Below are 23822 nucleotides of genomic sequence, written 5' to 3'. Positions count from 1 at the left end.
ACTCTCTTTATCCATGGGAGAATTGCACAAACTTCAACCAGGCGTTCATATACATTGATTGATTTTGATTAATATTCTGCCTCTCTCCCAAATTTGGGCATCAAGACAGCTCACAATACAGGAACAAGCAGCAACAAATAATAACACAAAAAGTGGATAAAGGGAAGCTCTTTTCCCTCTCACACAATACCAGAACCAGGGGACATCTTACTCCAATTGAGTGTTGGGAGGGTGAGAACAGACAAAAGAAAATATTTCTTTACCCAGCATGTTGTTAGTCCATGGAACTCCTTGCCACAGGTGATGATATCTGCCCTAGATGCATTTCAAAGGGAACTGGACAGATTTCTGGAGGAAAAGTCCATCGGAGGTTACAAGCCAGGCTTCTTATGTTCTTATGTAATCATAGTGTTGTGTAACACACAAAACTTGGCAGATAGAAGACAAAATGACATGAAGAAGAATTCTTTTCTGTGTGGAGGTCATATATTAGAGAACAAGGTTTGATGGAGTATGCTCCATTTGCAGCCTGAAGACTTGTGAAGTACTAGCTCTGCTCACGTCCTACCCTGTTCATATAGTAAGGCAGCAGCTGAGTCCGATTTTGATATTGGAGTTTATTGATTCTGCTACACTTAAAGCATGTTCCTGGTCTAATGCTCAGCCTATTTTTCATGTAGCCCAGCCTATTTCCCATGTGATGAGTGGGAGGAAGGCATGTGGAATAACGGACCACCGTTACAGAGAAAGATTCATCACTCACACCATCACGTTCTCACTCACATACCCTTTTTGATGGCCATTAGCACTTTCTGGCTTCAGATGTGAATGGCTTGCTCAGACCGAGGACAAACGTGGCAGTCTCCATGTGGCCTCCTTTGGTTCCCTTCTCAGAAATACGAAGAAGCAAATAAGATAATGAATTGTGTCCTTGTTTCTGAAGGTATCGGCTTTTCCTTTTGTTTGGCCAATTCTTGGTGCCTGTTTTGCTGGAATGGACTGGTGTGTGTGCGTGTGCGCGCGCACGTGTGCAGTATGTGTAGCATCCAAAGAGAAGAATCCCCTTTTTTTTCTTGGCCCACAGCACAATTTTGTGTTGCTAAAGCTGTGAGATGGGCACTGAATGCAGGATCCTTCTCCCGTTAGGTGAATGCACCTGAAGTGATACCTCCTTGGTTTCTTACTTTGGTGTTGGTGGCCCATAGAACAGCATGGCATCAGGACATCGCTAAGACCAGAGGGGCTCACCAGCTGAGGCAGCCATCTTGGTTATCTCCCTGCATTAGTTCAGCCTATGCCAGCCATTCGAGGCCTTCTTTTGGTTTCCATTCCTCCCATGTGTAGGCCTGGGATGGGGGAGGATCCTCTTAGACCAAGTTCCCCAAAACCTGCCAGGAATTCCTGATGCCAGGAATACGCGACAGAAGAATTTCTTTATTAATGAAAAACTCCTCACCATTCTCGATTGGCCATATAGCAGGCAAAACACTTGCTTCAAAGTTGAAGGCCCCTAATGGCCATTTAGTTGATAAGAAAGATCTATGGGGAAAGATGGGCAGGCATTGCTGATTGGCAAGGATAGCCACTTTGATGGAAAGGGCGAGACCAGAGCAGCGGAGAGAGAAGAGAAAATAGTGTCCGGATATACTGTAATCTCTCTATGTCAACCTGTTCTCTGGTTGCATACAGTACTTTTGACATGGAAGAAGTTGAGCCATAGCATGAACTCAGCAACATTTCTCTATGAATACAAAGGGATGTGATTCAGTCCTCTGTTGACATCTTCCTGTAATTTGTAGTCCCCCTTTCTGACTGGTTGTATCATAGGCTGCAGTGCTCACAGAATTGCAGGGGAACTCACAGTCCCTTCCTTCCTGCTGAACGATTACATGTGTTAAGAAATGAGTGTCTTAAGGATGTCTGGTCTTTAGGAGGGGCAGCATAATGCAGCGGTTAAAGGGCTGAACCTTAGGTCAAGGAGACCTGGATTCCTGAAGGACCTACAGTTTGCTGGCCTCCAGAATTAAGTGTTTTGGTTTATTGCAGAAAAAGCAGAGTTTTTCACCACTTCAAAGATGAGCATACTCATTGGGGCATAAAAACAATGCCCATATCTTGGGTTGTCCATCTTTCACATGAGGTTAAAGACGGGAGGATTCAGATCTTGGAAAAAACTACTCTTTTGGATGACATCTTGCAGAATCCCCGGGTTAGTGGCCATGTGGACTCACTGATCATGTTGCCTGCTGGATTCTGAATATTGTCCCCAAAAGATGACTCTTCCAAGGCCAGCATGATCTGCCTCACCTGCATTCTGCAATAGAGCAAGATGAAAATTTAAAACTAATGCCTTTTTCAGAAGTTCTTCGCAGCTCTTGAGCTCCTTCCCAGAAGGAGTTCAGCTGAAAATTATAGCTTGCCTATCACCTTGTTCTAGGTGAGAGACAAAAGGACTCCAAAACAAACAGCAGCTCCCAGCAAAACCAGAGGAAAAAAGGTTTAGTGGCATAAACTGTGCTGTATATTACAGGGCCAAATAAAACTCCTATGAGGTCAGAAGTGGAGGGGTTGCCTGATAAAAGCATCGACAAAATGGAAACAGATCCAGTCCTTTTCACATGGACAGAACTATGCACGCACAATGCTGAGCTCAAGGCAAGGCATGTCCAGTGGTGTCAGACAAATTTGAATCTGATTTTAGCACCTTTCCTCTATTTTCTTCTCACAATCCAAGGGAAAAAAACTATACAAGTCAGGTCATGTTTATTTTCATTTTGATTTTATTGTAAAAACAAACAGTAATGGACATCTTATTGTGTCTTTTCCCCAGCCCACCCGTTTATTAATTCCCCAAGTTAAGCCATCACCCTTATTCCAAATTTTCTAACTGCATCCTCTACCACTCTAGTATCATGTTTGCTCCATATGTTAACACACCTGGCACTACGCTCCTCTCCAGGTGGATGTAGTTCTGGTTTCAGCTGCAGATGAGCAGGTTGGAACAAGTGCCACTCAGAAGCAGGGCGAACTTTCAAGAGGGTATTTGCCAGGGATGGGGACTTGAGTTGCTGGACTCACTCTCAAGTTGGACTTAAGTTGCACGGGTGATTTGACTCTGACTCTTCCCCCCCCCCCCCCATGATGACTCGGACGCAACTCAGAAGCCACCCACCTCTCCCTTTTTTCTGCATAAAAAAGCTTGTTTTTAATAGACTTGGAGTTGGGACTTGAGGATTGGACTTGAACTCGGACCCAAAGACTTGCCAACATTCCTGGTACTTACAGGGCAGAATCTCCCCTACTTGTCAGTTGTCATGGACTAAACTGAAATGGCCTGCACATACATATGGGGCGCTTTGCTGAGACATCTATATTTACTGCCTCTCTTAAATAATGATAATGCTCTGGAGCCAGGTGTGGGTTAAAACCCCGGCCATGTCTGCAAATGAAAAAGAAGGAGAAGAAATCAGGATGACGAGGGCAAAGTTTGAACCGATTCCAAGCTGCAATGTGTAAAGTATTTAAAAAGGGAGAGCATCTCTAAGCATATTCAGAGTGCGCATCCTTTATCCCTGAGAAATCAAGACACATGGCCACACACCTGGGATCAGAGAAGGTGGCGTTCCGGGTCAGTGGGTATGGCATGTAGGCAGTCTCAGAGCCCCATGCCTTTTTTTAAAAAAGAAAACTAAATATGGAACCAAAGGAGAGAAGGTTCAGAAGGAAGTTGGAAGGGGGGTTTTCACGAGCGCACCATGTGAGAGGAGCCAAAATGAAAGGAAAGCAGACGCTCTGGAGCAGCGGCTACCTTCCCTTCTTGGCTCCCTGGCCCCTCCCTTCAGCCATATAAAGTGCATTATTTTGTAGATGTCCAAGGGTCAGCACAGAGCCCAAATGAAAGCCAGGAACCAAGCCAAGAGAGGAGCTACCTTCAGGGATGTCCCCCCACAGAGACACATCCCACCTTCTCCACGCCTCGGGGCAGAAGGGGAGGAGGTGTGAGGACCCTGACAATACATCCAGTCCTGGGCTGTGGAGCGCGGGTAGCTGGCATCCGATTCCACATTGCCAGCTGTGAAACGCCAGTACTGGGTATCCTTGAAGAAATAAGTGTTGCCTGCAGAGACAAAGAAAAAGTGAAAACTGGGCACACATGTTGCCCACCTTGAGAGGAAAGCAATAAACAGCATCTATGGCCTGCTGAGGATCCACACACCCAAAGCAGGAATGGAGAGTTGCAATTCCATTCCTCCATTTCCGTGTCATGGGCAAAACGGTTCACTAGGGGAACTACTAGCTGCAGGAATGTTTGTCAATTCAAGCAGTCTTTGAATATCTCTGTATAATACAACAGATATTCCAAAATTTCCTTCATGGATCATGTTTCTGCTTGGGGATTGGTGCCTGAAAGGTAGATTTTGCTTCCCCTTTCAGAACTGCTTCCAGGGTGCCTTAGCCCATCGAAGGAGTTTAGTCCCTCAGGGTCTTGCTGTTCTACACTGAATTTTGCTCCTATCTTCCTATATGCAAAAAAGTGTACCCCCAGCCCACCCTCACCACAATACTACTGGCTACAGGCCTGTCGTTTCTGTTACTGCACAATATCTTGCTTGAAGAATAAGCTGGAGACAGCTAATTTTCCTAGGTTATTTTTTGGCAAATCACAGCTACCTACTAGTGGTCAGGCATGTATGTTTTGTAAATGGCAGGAAAAAAAGTTGGCGCTCCTTTCAACCTCTTGCTATGACAGAGACTGGTTTTAAAAAGCAAAATAATTTTGCCTGATTTTTTTTCAATCTGTTGCATGGGCTAGTTTTTAAAAAGTAGCCTTATTTTCCCCCTGATTACCCCCCCCAAAATAATTTGAATAATAATATTTTCAGACTGTTCTTTGCAAGCACAAAGGCTGGAGAGTTGTCTTTAAGAGAGTGAAATCTATGATTGAAGGTTTGTACCAAATTCAGCATCACTAACCTGTGAAATTACATGCTGCCTTCCCCCACCCAGTGTTATCACTGGAAGGGGAAAGAAAGAAACACAATTTAAGAACCATCTTGTTAAAAGGTCCCTGCAATATGCTTCAATTCAAACATACCATCATTCCAACGTGTGACATCATCCAGATCTGGAGGTACTCCTTTCCATAGTGCGACAGGCTTGGGGTACCCTGGTTCCACATGACCCAACTGATCATCATAACGCCAGTATTGGTCCTTCTCTAAGAGATATGTCTTGCCATTGTGAGGCCACACAAAGGCAGCACCTATCACAGTACCAGGAGGGAGGCCAAGATCTGATGAGGGACGAGGGTAGCCTGGATTGACCTGGGTATCAGTGAAAACCCAGTAGTAAGATCCTGCATGGAGAAGTTAGAAAATGATGCTTGAGCAAGAAGAAAGTGTAGGGACACTAGCACATTTGTATGAATGACTTCCATTGAATATAATTTTCAATGTCCCCTCCCCAGAGTAGACTATGTCTAGATGGGCGGCATATAAATGCAATAAATAAATAAATAAATAAATAAATAAATAAATAAATAAAATATTCCTCTTTAATAGTCTGACTTGTATTGCATTTTTAACTGTATTGAATTACATTCTGAGCTATCTATTAAAACTCAGAGCTTCCCCACAACTCTTCTGAATTCTAATAAGTCTTGATACAAGCCTTTATTAAGAACCTTACTGAGAAACTTTGTAGAACCTTGTGAATAAAAGAGCACGGAAGTAACTAATTACAAGCAACCATAACTACTTACTTTAGGGGGAACAGGTAAAGCCATAGTAAAAATAATGCAACAAGTAGCCACAAAATTACATGCTAAATGTTAAAAGGGAATAGTTTCTTGTTACTTCAAAAACTATTTTAATGCACATGTTGATAGACTTTTTCAGGTTTTATGCCATTCTCACAGCAATTCCAAGTGACAAGGGAAGTATTTTTAATGTTGCCTTCTTACAGAATTCTCTTTTAAAAGAGAAAATATTTAAGAGAGAAAAAGAGTGGTCTTTTAGACCAGATGGGCGGGGTATAAATCAAATCAAATCAAATCAAATCAATCAATCAATCAATAAAAATAATAAATATTTTCTGCATCTGGAATATAGTAACACAATGGCTCAAATCCTGTTGGTGTAACAATGCTGGTAGAAAGCTGATTACATTATTTGCAGGGGTAGTTTTCAGAAATCAAAAATTTCCTACTCCTGTCTTGCAGTTCCCATGGCTCTTGTATAAACCCCTTCATTGTGTGGGAATCATGGGATGGGAAGAAGTAGTCTTTACTGAAAAAGCTGCCACAGGGATGACATTAACAATGGCAGTAATTCTGGGTATTTTAAGTCATCTTCTCCTCATTCCATGGTTGCTACAGCTTCCACACTATGGAAGGTATTACACAGGAGCTATGGGAACCACAGGACACAAGGAAGAAGTCTTTAATTATTTAAAAAATAATTATCCCCCACTGATGATATCATCAGTCTTCCACAGGCATAGTTGCACCAATGCATCAATTACTTATTCGTTAGGAGTGGAGATGACGATCGCGACAACCTGCTTTTCAAGAAGTAATAAGTAATGCAATGAGTTCTTTAAAAAAAATGAAATTCCACAGTCCATTAAAGAATTGGTTAAGCAACAGCTCTGTGGAACGACTTCCTTTCTGGAGGTCTACAGTGCCTGAGCTTTGGTAGCTGGATGCCGTCTCTTGCTCTTCTTCAATATCAAACTTTACTGCTCTTCCAAATAGCCCAAATGCTCTATGTCTCTTCACCACTGCTGCACATTCATACTCACCAATGAAGAACACAATCTGGCTATCATTGGCACGTTCGTACACAGCATCTATGGCCTTAAAATCCTGGGGAAGTCCATTCCAGAACCGGAGAGTCTGGGCTGGCTCCAGTGAAACCAGATTCCGGGCGGGTTGCATCCTCCAGAAATGCTTCTCTGTGAAAGTGTTATAAAGCAGTCTTCCTCAGCTTGGAAGCCAAACTTCCCACTACACATCTCAATAGATCCCTAGATACACACATTTTGACCCAAAGGGCCTCAGGCTGACAATAACTGGAAAATGCTCTTCGAAATATCACTCTGTTGTACAGCTGGGCAACAATAGGCAAAGCATGTACAAAGTCGCACAGATAAAGCACGTGAAACTCTATTGCAATATTTTATTGCTGGTTGCTGAGAAATAGATTCCTCCAATCCAGCTACCTCAGGTTTGTGAGACTTCTCGTATATGTGTAAAACCTGTCACAATACCTATGTTGTGGTTCAAAGGAACAAATTACACATGATAGAGGAGATCAGTGATTGGATTTGTCAACAAGAGATAAAAAGAAATAAAACCCAAATACACATTTTAAGGTTGGGAATGAGGGAAAGAGGTGATCTGAGGGAAACTGAAGGGCGTCTACTGTTACATTATTCCTTTTATAGTGGTTTCCTGCACATTTTTTATTCATCCAATCCTGCAAAGCATCCCTGGAAAAGATGATGAGCACTATATAGGCCAGTGAGAAATTGTATGATTCAAAAAAAATTATAATGATTATCCTCTGAAATTTCTGTTTTTAAGAGTTAAACATACACAATGTGTATTTAATTTGTATCTAATAATTCTCATTGTTACATAGTTCTGTTACTGGTTTTTGTTTGATCTTTTGATTGTAATAATGGAATATACTGGTATATACGGCACGTCAACATCTTCTGATGTGGAAGGGCTCCTAGATTGATTGACCAAGCGGCACTCTGAAAGGATAAAATGTCCCCATTCCCAAAGGGCACAATTACCCTTCACCACCATGTCTCTGACCTAATTTACGACCACCCTCAAAATGGAAGAAATTTTTTTTCAACACATCTGCAACACAGTCATAAAAGGTTTATGAGAGAGATATTTTTCAATCAGGGAATCATCAAGGGAAAGGGTGAAAGGTAAACAGCTATGGCAGCTTTGAAGGAAAGACAAAGATAAGAGATTCACATCTTTTTCTCCTCACGTGCACTTTGACCTTCAGTGATGGGCTACACCAGTGACTCCCAATCTTGGGTCCCCAGATGTGTGTTGTTGTTTTTCAGACTAAAACTCCCAGAAGCCTTCCCTACCAGCTGTGCTAGCTAGGATTTCTGGCAGTCGTAATCCAAGAATATATCTTGGGAACCAGTGGGCTACACCCATCGCTGTGCGACAACAGCCACGGGAAGTTGGTCTGTGCAGCTAAACTATGCTAAAGTACAAGAATTCCCAAAGAGGGAAATCAATAATAACAAAATCATGGTCAAGGTGAAGTAGCACTTGTCATAAATGAAGAACGAGAAATTGAGATGAAATCTAGAATTCCTGTGTACTTTAGTTGTTCATTTTACACTTTTATTAGTCGCCATTCAGCCCAAGTAGAGGGCCTCTGATGTAATTTACAAGTTTATAATCAAGTTCAGAAATGTAACATTTTAATGATAACTTGTAAACTGTAACATTTTTTTAAAAACCCAACATTTAATTGGCTGCGAGGGAATGCAAGTGTAATTTAATCAATCAGATACAAAATGTTTGGTGGGAACATATTGGACTACAACACCAAGAATTGGACTACAACACCAAGAATCAAGGACCTTGCATAGCCAATGGGATTTGTAATCCAAATGACCAGGTTTTTCCACCTCCAGGCATGCAAAATGTACAAGAGCATATATCTTTCCTTCCTTACTCCATATCAGCTAACCTACGGGAGGGGAAAAATCTTTTGAACTTTACCTACCCTTAAAGAAGAACACTTCCCCACGGATGTTCGCAATTGCATCAAAATGGGCTTTACAACGATCGGGTGACAGTAAGCGCGGTCTGACATGAACAGAGAGAAAAAAATTTGCAAGTTTCGGGATTTAGATTCTGTGAACTAGGAACACACCGCTTAAGGGCTTCTTTTTAAATCAATTTGTAAAATTCAGCTCTCGGGATGGATTTTTAAAATCATAATGAGTCTACTGTTCCCTGTCTTCACTAATACCACCGCTGATGCTGCTTATGGTCATCACCTATAGGGTGGACTGGAATATATAAAACTGTAAAATTATTTTCCTGTTTCAGGATGATCTTCCAGGTCTCTCTGATCTTGAACCCAGATTCTCACCGACCCACTGCTGCTTTCTTTTGCTTTAACAGCCTTGACATAGCCTGGATGTCAGCCCAGCAGCTGGCAATATGTAGGAATGGCTACACTGTGTATAGTCAACAAGTACTGTATTTTTCGCTCTATAAGACATCTGACGATAAGACGCACCTAATTAAAAAAATTTAAAAATTAAAATAAAAATCCGCCCCAGCCAGCTCATCATCCGGAAGCGCTCCCTGACCTGGAAGGGGAGGGGAAGGGCTACACTTCCATGGCTACACTGTGTAGTCAACAAGTACTGTATTTTTTCGCTCTATAAGACACATCTGACAATAAGACGCACCTAATTAAAAATTTTTAAAAATTAAAATAAAACTCCTCCCCAGCCAGCTCATCATCCGGAAGTGTGGCATGATGGCGGCGGCGGAGGAAAGCCAGTATTCGCTCCATAAGATGTACACACTTCCCCCACACACTTTTTTTGGGGGGGGGGAACTGAGTCTTATGGAGCGAAAAATACGGTAGCTGCTCAATAAAAGGAGGGGCAGCAAAGAGATTGTTGGCAGGGTTTGCATCCAAAACTGAAGGGGACTTACCCATATGTGGGCTGGTACGGTGGAAAGTCGGGGATGGGAGGAGCTGTGGGGGGTGGTAATTGTGGACCATTTTGATCTGGATGGGACCCAAGTCGGCGCTTCCCTGCAACCATAAAATATGAGGAAATAAAAAAAGATAAATGATGAAACAATGAATACCTGCCAAAGCTCAGAGTGTTCTTTAACACAGGAGGAATACGAGAATGGATTTGTTGTTGCTATGGGCCGCCAAGTCAGAACCGACTTACAGTGGCCCTAACAAGGCTTTCAAGGTAAGCGAGATATTGAAGGAGTGGTTTTACCGGTTTTACACCCCCAGTGAGCTTCTATGACTGAGCAGGGATTTGAACCCGGGCCTCCTGGGTTCATAACTCTGTTCACTATACCTCACTGGGTATCCAAGAGCGTGAAAAAGGAAGCAGAAATGTGAAAAAGTAAGCTTGGCTGCCAAGAAGAAAAAAGTGCAACGTTTCTGCTCCTTTAATAGTTACCGCGTTTCCCCGAAAATAAGACAAGGTCTTATATTAATTTCTGCTCCAAAAAAACGCACTAGGGCTTATTTTCAGGGGATGTTTTATTTTTTTCATGTACAACAATCTACATTTATTCAAATACAGTCATGTCATCTTCTGGTTGCTGCACAAGGGTGGAGGGCAAGGTTTCACTTAACTGGGGCTTATTTTTGGGATAGGGCTTATACTGTATTACAAACATCCTGAAAAATCATACTAGGGCTTATTTTCAAGTTAGATCTTATTTTCAGGGAAACAGGGTATATGGAGGATGAAATGTCAGCAGGTATAGCTTGCATAGAAGTTGGCACTTGCTGAATTTTCTTCTATTAAGCAACTATTAAGGGTCAGGAACCCTGCCATGACCTCTCTTATTTGTAGTTTAGTATGGTGTTTAGGATTCCAGAAAGTTCTAGTGTATTTCTGTGGGTTACCATCTGGAGAACTGCAAGTATCTTGTAGAACTACAACTCCCAGAATTCCTTAGGATAAAGCCAAGATAGCTAAGTGATATCAAATTGCTACAATGGTGTTGTGCCGAGTATATTAGAAACTCTTTCTACAGCAAAGTATAAACGGGGTTTACTATTTTTCTTCTTCACATCATGACAAAGTTTGGAAAAATTATCTTTTTGAACTACAATTCCCAGAGTACATTAGCCAGTATGACCCGTGACCACACTGCTGGTCATGGGGCTCCTGCAAATTGTAGTCCAGAACAATATCTTTTCCATTTTCTATGATGGGAAGATTTCTAAATCAAGCAAACAAAGAAATTATAGCAGAAATTGCACTGAGACATATCAACTCTGTTCTTCAGGTTGGCCTTCACAGTACCTTGAGATGGCTTCTTCTATTCCTCTTTTAAAATGTGCCTATATTATTGAGAGGGACGGGGTGGTGCTGTGGGCTAAACTGCAGAAGTCTGTGCTGCAGGGTCAGAAGACTAGCAGTCGTAAGATCGAATCCATGCGACGGAGTGAGCGCCCGTCGCTTGTCCCAGCTCCCGCCAACCTAGCGGTTCGAAAGCATGCAAATGCAAGTAGATAAATAGGGACCACCTCGGTGGGAAGGTAACAGCGTTCCGTGTCTAAGTCGCACTGGCCATGTGACCACAGAAGATTGCCTTGGACAAAAACGCTGGCTCTATGGCTTGGAAATGGGGATGAGCACTGCCCCTTAGAGTCAAACACGACTGGACAAAAATTGTCAAAGGGAACCTTTACCTTTACCTTATATTATTGAGATGATATTAGATGTTTGCTGGATGATTATGCCACTACAGCTTCCTAAAAGTCAGCTGAGGGAGGAGAGTTGTGAGGTAGGTGTATTATTAAACTACAAAAAGAAGAGAGAGGGCATGGCCATGGTAGAAGAAATACTGTCAAAAGGAAATGAAAGAAAATTACAGAAGAAAGAGAACTTTCCTAGGGAAAGTTACGTCTCTTACCATAAAGCTGTTCAATTCCCATGACATCATCTAGAGGGAGCTGGTACTGATGGGGCAACCCAACGGGGCCCTGGTAATATGGAATCATGATGGACTCCTTGGCTGATGAGTGAGACAATCCCAAGGCATGGCCAAACTCATGCACTGCTACAGCAAACAGATCCGTGCCATGACCTAGGAGAGGATTAAAAATGTTCAGCTGCGTCATTTCTGTGTGATGTTCTGCTCTATGGATGCTATCTGGTTCTGGAAGTACCTTGAAAGTTATTCTCTGGATCATAAATCCACATCTCTTCATCATCAAAATGAGTATCCCCAGAAATGGGATGTTCGCCAGGAAAGAAAGCATGGGCCAGGGTGCCTCCAGGACCATCAAAGGGGTAACTATCTTGATGATAAGACTGTGTGAAATCCACCAAGATGTCAGCTTGTTCAGAGGATCCTTCCCTGAAGATCAAAGCTGAGGCATTGCTCCAAGCCCTCAAGGCATAGTAAATAATATTCCGGATGTGTTCTTGAGATAGCTGTGATGCTCTGGGAAAGGAACGTACACTGCAGAAGGAAGAAGAACGCAAGAAAAGCTCAGTTATATCCGTCTGAATGCCTGCGTAAACTAGTATCCTCCTTACAATGGCCAACTAGATGCCTCTGAGGAGCCCACATCCATGGCATGAATATGGTAGTCTCCCTCCACATGTATTTTTCAGTGACTGGCATTCAAGGGCATAAAAAGGAAGAAGGGATTAGGCAAAGATAAGAATTCAGACGGGTGCTGTCCTCTGAAGATGCCAGCCACAGAGACTGGTGAAACATTAGGAAGAACAAGCCTCAGAACACGGCCAAAGAGCCCGAAAAACCCACAACAACTAATCCAGACGGGACTGTGAGAAATTTCTGTCTGGAGGATAGAAGTATGGCAAAATGAACAAAGGTACAACTGTAGGAAAGTGATTAGAAGGAGGGAATAAATCATGGCAAGAGGAAAAAAGAGAAACTAAAGTACAGTAAGACAAACAGAAGGGAAGGAAGGAAATGGCTAAGATTACATCTATAGAGTGAAGCTTTATTGTAATACAAACTACACAGTGGGATAACAGTAATAGAAAAGGGTTGTTTCCCTTTCTCCACCCTCCACCCAACCTTTCTCTTTCATTGATGGAGGTGAAGATAATTGGGCATGTCTTACTTCCATGTCAAATCTGTCTTTTTCCAGATGCTGTCACTGAGTGCGTAACGTCTCCTGCGCCGGCGACGCATCAGCTCAGAGGTGCCAATGATGTCAGGAAGGGAGCAGCGAGGCTTGTTCATCATGTCCAAAGTCTTTTTGTCTGAAAAGAAGAGAACACTCAGAAACAGACTCGGGCAACCTACGAATCTTGACCAGGTCATTGCTCCCTGCTCCATTCTCAGATCTGGCTGGAGCAATCAGAGTGCCTGATGATTATATAGGGCAGGGAAACTCAAGGGGTAAAGATAGATGATCTATTTGGAAGCAATACTATTTGATATAAAAGTTCACGTGATCCCCAAACCTGTAAACTGAAACCTCCTGAATTGTGACACCACCCCTCAAAAACAACATCTGTTGGTGCTTCTAGACAGACAACTTCTCATGCAACCCAGTGAAACACGTTCTGTAGCAATTCAATCTTTTCTGAATGGATTTTCTGCGGTAAGAAATATATATATACAGTGGTGCCTCGCTTAACGACGTTAATTCGTTCCAGCGAAATCGCTGTAGAGCTAAAACGGCGTAAAGCGAAAATGAAAAACCAATTGAAACGCATTAAAACCCTGTTAATGCGTTCCAGTGGGCTAAAAACTCACCATCCAGTGAAGATCCTCTATACGGCAGCCATTTTCAGTGCCTGTATAGCGAGGAATCCATCCCTAAGCACAGCGGGAAGCCATTTTGAGCACCCGGCGACCATTTTGAAAAGCCGACAATCAGCTGTTTTGATCATCGTAATGCGAAGAATCAGTTCCCGAAACAGGGAACCGATCTTCGCAAAGCGAAAAAGACCCATTTAAAACATCGTTTTGCAATCGCAATTGTGATCGCAAAAACATTGTCATGAAGCGGATTCGTCATAATGCGGGGTAATCGTTAAGCGGGGCATGACTGTATAGTAGAAGTAGTAATGGGAAACCAGTGGCAGAGTAGAAAAAGACAATGATACCTGAGAGGGATCAGTACTATGCAGTTACATCACTTTATGCATCCCTTTAACTGGGATGTGATTTGATGTGGTTCTCAAAATTTTCTGGCAGGGAGCTTTACCACACTCCCATGAACTACTGCAGAGAATTCTAAATATTTAATGCCACTGCAACTCATAGGATTCCTTAGGATAGAGCCATGACAGCTAAAGTAGTATCAACCACATATGATTTTATAGCGCAGATTCATTTCACCCAGAAAATGTCGTGAACGAAGCCGAGTGATTGTAGGGAAGCCTGGACGCATTTCCCTCTCCCCGTTTCAAAAAAACTGAAATGCTCATGACTGCTGCTAAAGACTTCTCAAAAAAAAAAAACCCACCAACAACAAAAAACCTGGACATCATCATCATGTACTGTCAAGTCAATTCTGACTTAGGGTGACCATTTTCAGGGTCTTCCAGGTAGAGTACTCAGAAGTGGTTTACCTTTCCCTTCCACTGGGGGGCGCCCTGGGACTGTGCAGCTTGCCCAAGGCCACCCAGGCTGGCTCTACTTCACAGGAGGCACAGTGGGGGAATCCAACTCACAACCTCTGGCTCTGCAGCCAGATACCAAACCACTGAGCCATCCAGAGAGAATGTTAGCCAAGCATTACTTCCCTCAGGCTCCTGCTATCCTTCTGCCCCTCCTATTCAGCCATACTTACCCAGCTCACCAGTGGTAGGAAGTCCTGCAAATCTTTGCATTGTTTTGATCGCACTGGCAAGTTCTTCTCGGGTTTGAAGACGAGCCGCCCGAGGGTCTGGTTGAGGAAGATAGCCATAGCGAGTCAACCATTCCTGTGGGAAACACAGTTAGGATTGATTGATCGGTCAATAAACAAGCTGACAAGCACTGGTTACTCTCTCCTTTCTTCCAGGGCTCCTGTGTTTCCTTTCTGCTGTGGAAATACAGCAATGGGGAAAGTGTCATCAGTTGAAGTCACAAGGGCCCTACCAGATAAAGAAAATGGAGTGACTAAGGTGAGTCATTACTCAGTGAGCACATGAAGCAGCAGACCATCATAAAAGGGCAGTAAATTATTACTTACATAATTGGGGGTGGTTGTATTTTAATGGCCAAGAAAAGATGCTTATGGGACTTCCTGCCTCATGTATCAAAATAACCTGGTAAGAGGGTAGCATTTTGCTACACGAGACAAAGAAAATGATGTCTTGTCCCCATTGTATAAAATGAAACCAGCTAAACCCTATTCAGGCACTAGAATATGGTGGTTTCCCCCCCCCCCATCATGCTTAGAGGAGGGTGCCTAGCCCTGCTCTTCCTTCATCATATGACTGACAGAGTCTGAAGAGGAGAGATCTCTGTTTGAAGGGAGACACTTCACACCACCATGAACCCTGGAAATTCTTCCTTCTGTGACGTGTCTCTACCAAAGCAGGAACATCTTCTCTTCAGAATCAGTGTTGCTTGAAGAAAGCAGCAACGGACAGGGGTAGAAGTTATCTGGCCATGGCAAACCCTTGGCACACTAGATGTTTTGGACTACAACTCCCATAGTTCTTCATCATAGTCAGTACAAGCTGGGACTCCTGGGAACTGAAATCCAAAACATCTGGAGTGTCAAAGGTTGATTGTCGTCAATCATCAAACTGCCAAGCTGGAAGGGACCCTATAGATCATCAAGTCTAGCCCCTGCCAAGGATGCACAGTGGGGAATCGAACTCACCCTTGGTGAGATGATGCCCTCTATGGATGTTGAGGGAACTACACATTCTAATGCATGAGGGATATTATTCAAAACTTAGCTCCCACATCTTCTCTAGTATCCGTTACCTCACTTGGTCACAGTATGCCAAATAGGTAGAGTCAGTCCTGTTGTGTGGCCTAAAAATGAGGAAAATATCAGTGAGGCACTGTCTGCCTCTCAGTTCTTTCACTACATGTTTGTCCTTCTAATTAATTTTTGTGATTATGAGGATTCTCCCCCACCCACACACTCTTTAGGGGCTTCCCAGCTTCTCCTTCAGTTTCACTGAAGTAACTGAAAAGGAAATGAAAACTTGTGTTTAAAGGAAGGAACCTTCTAAAAAAAACAAAAACCAATATATAAGAGCAGCTTCTCTTCATTACAAGATGCATATACTTTTCCTGTAACTCTGTGTCTCTTACAGATATATGCTGAATAAAGACTGTTTTTTATTACTGATGCACGTCACTTTCATTTCTCTTTGAAGAAAACGAACATAATTTACATTCGTTTTTCTTTTACACCAATTTCATCACCATACCTTCCTGCAAAAAATCTTAGAAAAAGGAAAAGGAACCACTGTTCTCGGTATGGTTTGCAGAACTACAGTTCCCTATGAGGACTGTTACATAGATTTTTGTGTTTTCTGCGTGCGTGTCTCCAATTTATTTTGTGTATACATGGTGGATGTGGCACAAGCAGGGGACACCTAATTAAAAAATATATATCGATGAAGTGCCTCTTTGCTCTTGTCACGAGCCCCCCATTCAGAAAAGCCATAATATCAGTACATGTACCTAGAACGAGAAATTACAAGGGAACAAAACTTCTTTTGTATATGAAACCAGATGTAAGGAAGAGAGGAAGAATGTGGTATTTTCTTCTGAAATAAGAACTTTGTTTGTTGAAAGAGGCATGTTTCCCCTTCAAATACCCATGCAGAGGGTGCCATCTTATTATAATTCACCTGTAGTTTAAAATGTAAATTTTACTTTCTTGGGCTCCATGATCACTGCAGCCACGAAATTAAAAGACGCCTGCTTCTTGGGAGGAAAGCGATGACAAACCTAGACAGCATCTTAAAAAGCAGAGACATCACCTTGCCGACAAAGGTCCGCATAGTCAAAGCTATGGTTTTTCCAGTAGTGATGTATGGAAGTGAGAGCTGGACCATAAAGAAGGCTGACGGCCGAAGAATTGTTGCTTTTGAATTGTGGTGCTGGAGGAGACTCTTGAGATTCCCCTGGACTGCAAAGAGAACAAACCTGTCCATTTTGAAGGAAATCAACCCTGAGTGCTCACTGGAAGGACAGATCCTGAAGCTGAGGTTCCAATACTTTGGCCATCTCATGAGAAGAGAAGACTCCCTGGAAAAGACCCTGATGTTGGGAAAGAGTGAAGGCAAGAGGAGAAGGGGACGACCGAGGACGAGATGGCTGGACAGTGTAATCGATACTACTACCAACATGAATTTGACTCAACTCCGGGAGGCAGTGGAAGACAGGAAGGCCTGGCATGCTCTGGTCCATGGTGTCACGAAAGGTCGGACACGACTTAACGACTAAACAACAACACAATTTTAAAATGGCACAATCAAGGAGGAGTTATCCAACTAGCTATTAACATTTGGCTCATGTTCCTTTTCTTGTTTATTTCATTTACATCTCCATTGAGCTCAAGGCAGCACACATGGCTCTGTTTCTCCCCATTCTCTCACAAGAACCCTGTAATGGAGGCCAACCTAAGAGAAACTGAATGGCCCAAAGTCCCCCAGTATAGCTCTGATGTGAAGATGAAGAGGAGCTTTCAGAATAACAGTCCAGCCCTCTAATCCCAGGTTTGGAAACACTACATGGGCCCACAAACACTCTCCAAACGGATCAGCCATCATGCCTACATCCAGCCTGGCTATGAGATTCAGGGAGCTGTCCAACCACCACCCCTCAAGTGCTCTAACTTTTGCTTTAACCACTGCACCCCCCTGATCTTTATCTCTTAGGTGTTACCCCTTCCCTTCCTTTCTCTTTCCATCCCAGCAGCTTGGAGACAGAGAAGGTGCTGCTTGCTCATCAAATGTCCTCTGTTTTAATTTCCCCCGCCTTTTCCTAAAAGGTTGCTACTCAACGGCAAAGCACATGTGTTGCATGTAGGAAAGATCAGCTAGATATTCAGCATCTCTGGCTAAATCGGATCCGTAGCAGGTTCCCCTAGACCTCGGACAGCTGCTGACGGTCAGATCATGTAGAGCGATACCATGTGGGCCAAAGGGCTGATTTGGATAAAAGATCAGAGAGCTTCATATGTTAACCCAGACTCTTAGCCCCAGCAGGGGCCACTGCAGAGAGAGCAGGCGCCAGCTTTAAAAGGATAGCTCCCAGCAATGCTGGGGGACTTGTATGAGTGAGTGTCTTACATTCCCAATTCACTACAGAACCCTATCCCGCTCAAAGGCGCCTTTGTTCCCATCTCTAAAAGCCATCGCAGAATCCAAGAGCCGCCCCCTGGTTTCTCTGAACCCCCATGACCTCCCTACAAACGCCCTTCACATCCATTTCTAGGATGGGTCAGGGGTTTTTCTTGCTCTGTGCATCTATCTATATATGTATATATAGATACATCTTCTACCCCTTCCTGCTGTTTCCAGCTGGCGGGTGAATTGCAGTTTTCTTGTAGATAGGTCAAGCTGCTAATGGAAAGTCCTAAGCAGAGGGAGAGAGCACATACAGAGAGGTAGCCACGAGAAGCTAGTAGAGATAAACCAAACGGAGAACTGGAAGATCTAAAAATATACTGGGTGTGGAGAAGAGTGCCATCCCACCCACAGCCCCAAAATGGTAAGGTGAGTGCAGGATATCGGGTGCAAAGAGCAGAGGCTGAGATGTGGGGTGTAGGCAAATGGAAGGCGGGAGCTCCCGGCTGTTTCCTGCATCACCGTACAACCTGCTACAAAGTGTGTTATTAATCATTAATCAAAAAGCACTTCTGAAGATGTGTAGAGCCCTCTGCAATATTCATTGCGCCTGTCCTCAAAATAACCTTGAAAACCTGTGAGTTGCTTCTATTCCAGTTTCATGGAGTGGAAACTGAGGCAGGACAGAAGAAGGGTCCCTGCTGCTTAAGTTGAGAACATTATCCTGCCTGCTAAAGCTTACCCCTCTGAAGTTCAGGGATGGCACAAACCCTTCCATCTTATTCTGTCACTCCTCAGGAATTCGGATATACTATCTATCCATCTGGAAGTCCCATCTCACCTGGTTGAGAGGTCCTACTGACAAATGTACTGTTATGTGCCATTAAGTGGCTTCTGACTTTCCAGGTACTGTATGTGAATTGGTCAAGGAGTACCTGACTATTGCCACACAAACACACACACCCTCAGTGAGTTTCCGTAGCCAAGTAAGGATTTGGACCCCATCCTCCTGAGCACTAATCTGACACTCAGGCCACGGTATCATCACACTGTCACACTTGGTGACAGAGGTATCATTGATAAAATTGTCCAACGCCCTTTTAAAGCATGGGTGGGCAACAGAATTTGTAAATTGCTGCCACAGAGCCCTGAACGTATTGCCTGTAGAGAGATTTTGAGGCTAGGCGAAAGAGGCATGGTTGGGGGTGGGGAAGAGACCCATCTCTTTTTAAAAGTCCTTTGTTCAACCAGCCAATTAGTTCCACAAAGTAAGAAAACGAATTATGGAACAGTAAGACAGTAAAACATATCCAATCTGATACGTTTGGTCCTAATGTAGACCATGCAACCCATATATAGTAATTAGAGCAAGTGTGATAGGTAAGATACCTGCACAGAGAACAACTAAAGGTTACTCGGGCAAGCGAGACAAGTTATGTGCCCCAGGAATCTGCAGGAAAAATCTAGCTCCATTCTAGCGGCCGCTGAGGGCGAGGAGACTCGGTGCGTGAGCTCCAATGCCCATTGGTGTGATACCAGCTGTATTTTCATAGAGGACTCATTTCTTGCTCTCTTGTTCAGGGATGTGGTTGATGTTTTTTAAAATAGATACAGGAAACCCAAATGCCGTTACTTGCACAGAAAATGCCCACCTGTTTCTAAAAGGACACTAATGGTACAATTCTTATGGTAGTGAACCCCATTTCTCCCCCGGTTTGTGGTAGCATTTTATGGTTCACTATCATGAAAAGAGATGCTTTTTTTCATTTCCAAAGCCAAAACACTAACCTATAGTCACTCAAAAACAGCACCTCAGCCAGTGCAGTCCCCCACAGATGTTTCTAACATCCTCAATCAACTCCCATACTGCTGGTGGTTATGGAAACTTTAGATCTGTACTTCTCCAGGGGTGCCATATTGGGAAAATCTGGAACAAAGGATGAAGGGGCAAAGCCCTTAACACAGAGATGGGAGGTTGATCTTCTGAGCAGGACGTGAAAACTGCAGCACAAAGCAGGACATATTCTACTCCTCCAAAGCAACGATTGAGCCTTCCCCAACATGGTGCCCTGCAATGGGGGATTTTGGGAGTTGTAGTCTAACACCTGGAGAGGGCCATGTTGAAGAAGGCTAAGTGTCATCTAGTGCCCATTACTTGTTTTTTAACAATGCTCTTATCACTTCTACAGCCAAATAATGTAATGTCAGATAACTTTATCTATCTATCTATCTATCTATCTATCTATCTATCTATCTATCTATCTATCTATCTATCTATCTATCTATCTATCTATCTATCTATCTATCTATCTATCTATCTATCTATCCATCCATCCATCCATCCATCCATCCATCCATCCATCCATCCATCCATCCATCCATCCATCCATCCATCCATCCATCCATCCATCCATCCATCCATCCCTTCTCCTCAAGAAGGACCCAAGGCAGATTAACATCGTTCAAATGACAATATTTAAAGCAAAAAACAACAAGTATGTAAATACTGAAAAGGATCAAACAAATACCACAGTAATGTAACATAACAGGCATTTGTCCCAAAATAAGAGTGTTGTTGTAAAGGCTTCCTCTGCAGACAAGTGCTCCTGGGTATAACTTTACTCAAGGCACAGGAGCCCCACCAGAAAAAAAAATGTAGTCTAGGTTTAAGAAAGGCTTGTGGTAGCAAGTAAACAACTTCACCCTCACCTACCTCCTCAGTAGACCAGCTTTGCTGTCCTAATAGCTCTTTGCCTGCTATTGCAACCCAAGTGGTGCCTGGAAACTATTAGAGTTCAAGCCTTATTTTAAATCAGATCCATGGATCTGGAGGGTTTTATGATTCAGAAATGTAAATGTATTCTAAGGAAGAAAACCACCCAATGTTGGAGCAGAAGGAGTTTAAAGAGGCTTTTTGAGTCACACATATGATCAGTTTCAGCCACAGGTAATCCCTGTGGGCTTTCCCACCTCCCCACCCCCAATGGATTAATCAATGAAGGAACATGAGCTTGTGGTGAACTTTGAGATGCAAAAGCAAGAAACAGCTCTAGGACCACAATGGGCAGACTTATTGGGAGAAGAAAAATTAAGTATGCCAGAGTATTAAAAAATGACATCAAAGGCTAGCTAATCTTTAAACTCCCTTTGCAGGTTCAGAAAGCCCTTGCAGATTTTTTTTAAAGTGGATTTCTCATAAGACTTGGTGTGGCAGCAGAGTGAAAAGATACTACAAATGATGATTAAAATAATCAAATGACAATTAATGAAAAAGTGCGGTGAAGCTCTCACCTCTCCTCCAGAAGATAATTAGAAACATTATAAAATATATTCTTTTCCAAGGATATTGACAGGAATTGAGGAGGAGGGGAAGGAAGGAAACTGGTGTTAAAAGGGTCGGTGATTTCCTGACTACAGGCAGTTTGTAACATGAAACCCCCCCAAGGAAAATGTTTCGTTTTATCTCTCTGCTACTACCACCTCATGCCCTGAGTGTTCAGAAGTCATGCTGGCCCTTTTTTTTAACCACCAAGTAGACATTATACTTCCAAGCTTACACACAAATATTTTCACAGTATATCTTAATTCCAGCCTCTTAGATTCTTAATTATTTTCCAGAGGGTCCCGATTCTCATATTAATCCCATCATATTAATTCACAAGCTTTAATGCCTTGAACCCCAATGGATCTAGTCCAGCTGTCCTTCTCGCCCCCCTCCCACTCCATCACCCTTTGTTAACACCAGACTCTGCTCTTTTCAGGGTGTGTTTGTGTGAAATCCACATCTCCTGCCACCCACAGCCTTTTTATTTTAAGTCCTTGAATCCCACTCCCTCCCATCCTGCCTTTGTTAGGACCCAGGTGTCCTGAACTCACCAAGCCCTTGTTGAACTCATGGGTACTAGATGATCGTGCATTGGTCTGGCCAATATTCCAGAGGTGGAGAGAAGCCAAGAAAAGAAACAACAGGAGCATCTTTTAAGTCTGGATGTATTATGAGCTACTGCTGCAGCCTTGGTCCTATATAACAGCTTGTGCTGTCTCCCCCCCCTTTCCTGTCTCACTTCTCTTTCTCCACCCCCTTCTGGGCAAATTCATAGGCAACCATTCCTGGTTCCCTTGAGGGGAAAACAGATGGGGGCGGGTGGGAAGAAAGAAAGAAAGGAAGGAAATAGAATTCCCCAGTTTCCCAGTAAGACTGTAAGATCAATAGCCAACTGGACACAGAACTCCTGGGTTCCTGCAAGGCAACATGTTGGCGAGTTAGGAAATGTACTCTTTCTGGGGTTTTGCAGGAAAGTGGCTTATTTTGTCACTGCTTAGGTGTGAAGAAATTTGCCACGTTTGTGTTCTCCTGCATTCTGAAGTGGTGAATTTCAAGTTATTTCCCTTCTGAATAGAAAGATATTTCCAGGTTTTGGTTCATTTTTTTTTTTGGAAATGGTCTGAAAGGAAGCTCTCCCCCGTTTGCAAAATGTAATACTGTAGATGCAGTTGTTCGCGGAAAGGAGAGGATCATGTTATACCTGCTTACCAAACAGATGTTAAAGACTATCTTGCAGAGAAGGGGGAAACAGCAACCCTCATTGAGTATGGCATGGTTGGATAAATACACAGATATTTATTTAAACCTAGTGTTTTATGGGATAATAAGCACACAGGGAGGCAGTGAGGACTTCACTTCTTGAGTTATTAAAGAGAAAATCAGACAATGATTTGTCAGATATACTGTACTGTATTTTGATTTCGGTTCCTGCGCTGAGCAGTGGGTTGGACTTGATGGCCTTATTGACCCCTTCCACCTCTGGTCTAGGGATTCTATGAAAACCCTAGAAGTGGATTAACCAATTGGTTGGTTTTGGTTTCTCCCACAGACTTATTTTCAAACTCATGCTTCATCCCCCACCCCCTAAACAGCAAATGTTGATAAATTTTTATTAAAATCCAACTGAAGCCATTTTCAATTATATCTCTCCTGCGTCTCTGTCCTTCACAATGGAGTAAAAGACAGTGGTGATGGAGAGAGATTAAGATTCCTATAACTCCAAAAAATCTTATTTACGGATGACTTTCACTGTACTTGGAGATAACTTTTCCAAACTTTGCTTTTAAGTCTTTGTGTTGCTGAAGCAACAGGCTGTTAGTAGCACATAGAAACCAGAACATCCAGGTTCTTCTTTCACCTTCATTGGAGAGGTGTGAAGGAAGGAAACCATCTCAGCCAGACTAACAGTCTATCACTAGTTGAGTCAGAATATGATTTCACTAAGGCCTGATCTCTCCACCAAATCTCTCTCCACCCTCCAAAAACAAGGCTGGATGAAATATTTTATTAAACCACTAAACAGGCTGCAGGACTCTTCACTGGGCTGGGCTTTACTGAACATGTGTATGGAAAAAGACAGAAAAGTCTCTTATATGATCTTGACCAAGTTATTTTGCTTAAAAGTTTCCAGAAATTTTAAAACAAGCTTGCGGTAGCAGGTTTTATGTGGGGGGAGAGAATGTAGATTTTTATTGTCTTTTGCCACTCTAGAGCCCACAGATCATTCTCCTACCCACCTTCCCTCCCTCCTTCTGATTTCTCCCTTTCTTCCTCCCCCCCTCCACCTCCTTTCTCACGTCCCTGCTTCATTTCCTCTTTCACACCTGGCTACTTCCAAACAGGTTTGGGTCATCAAAACAGGAGGCCAGATTTACAGTGTGGGAGGAGCCGCTACCAGAACAGAAGCTGGGACGAATGAGATAGAGCATCAAGGCTTTGTTTTAAGTCTTAGGTACACACCTACCGCTCCTCATTACCTGCCTGCCTTACC

At 43.1% G+C, this 23822-nt stretch overlaps 1 protein-coding gene across 1 annotated transcript; it reads right to left on the bottom strand.

Moving 5' to 3' along the window:
* Positions 1-2762: 2762 nt before the first annotated feature.
* Positions 2763-22682, bottom strand: MMP25 (matrix metallopeptidase 25). The gene is made up of 10 exons (XM_020813518.3): positions 21883-22682; positions 14553-14685; positions 12870-13011; positions 11940-12235; positions 11684-11857; positions 9722-9824; positions 8772-8854; positions 6802-6954; positions 5096-5356; positions 2763-4117 (listed from the first exon to the last, which is right to left on the bottom strand). Exons 1-10 carry the CDS (start codon positions 21979-21981, stop codon positions 3879-3881), a joined length of 1683 nt encoding a protein of 560 aa, XP_020669177.3. The 5' UTR covers positions 21982-22682; the 3' UTR covers positions 2763-3878.
* Between the last annotated feature and the right edge of the window lie 1140 nt (positions 22683-23822).

This window comes from Pogona vitticeps, chromosome 6, assembly GCF_051106095.1.
Source record: "Pogona vitticeps strain Pit_001003342236 chromosome 6, PviZW2.1, whole genome shotgun sequence".
Taxonomy (NCBI): Eukaryota; Metazoa; Chordata; class Lepidosauria; order Squamata; family Agamidae; genus Pogona; species Pogona vitticeps.
This window is presented reverse-complemented; position numbering and strand designations above follow the sequence as displayed.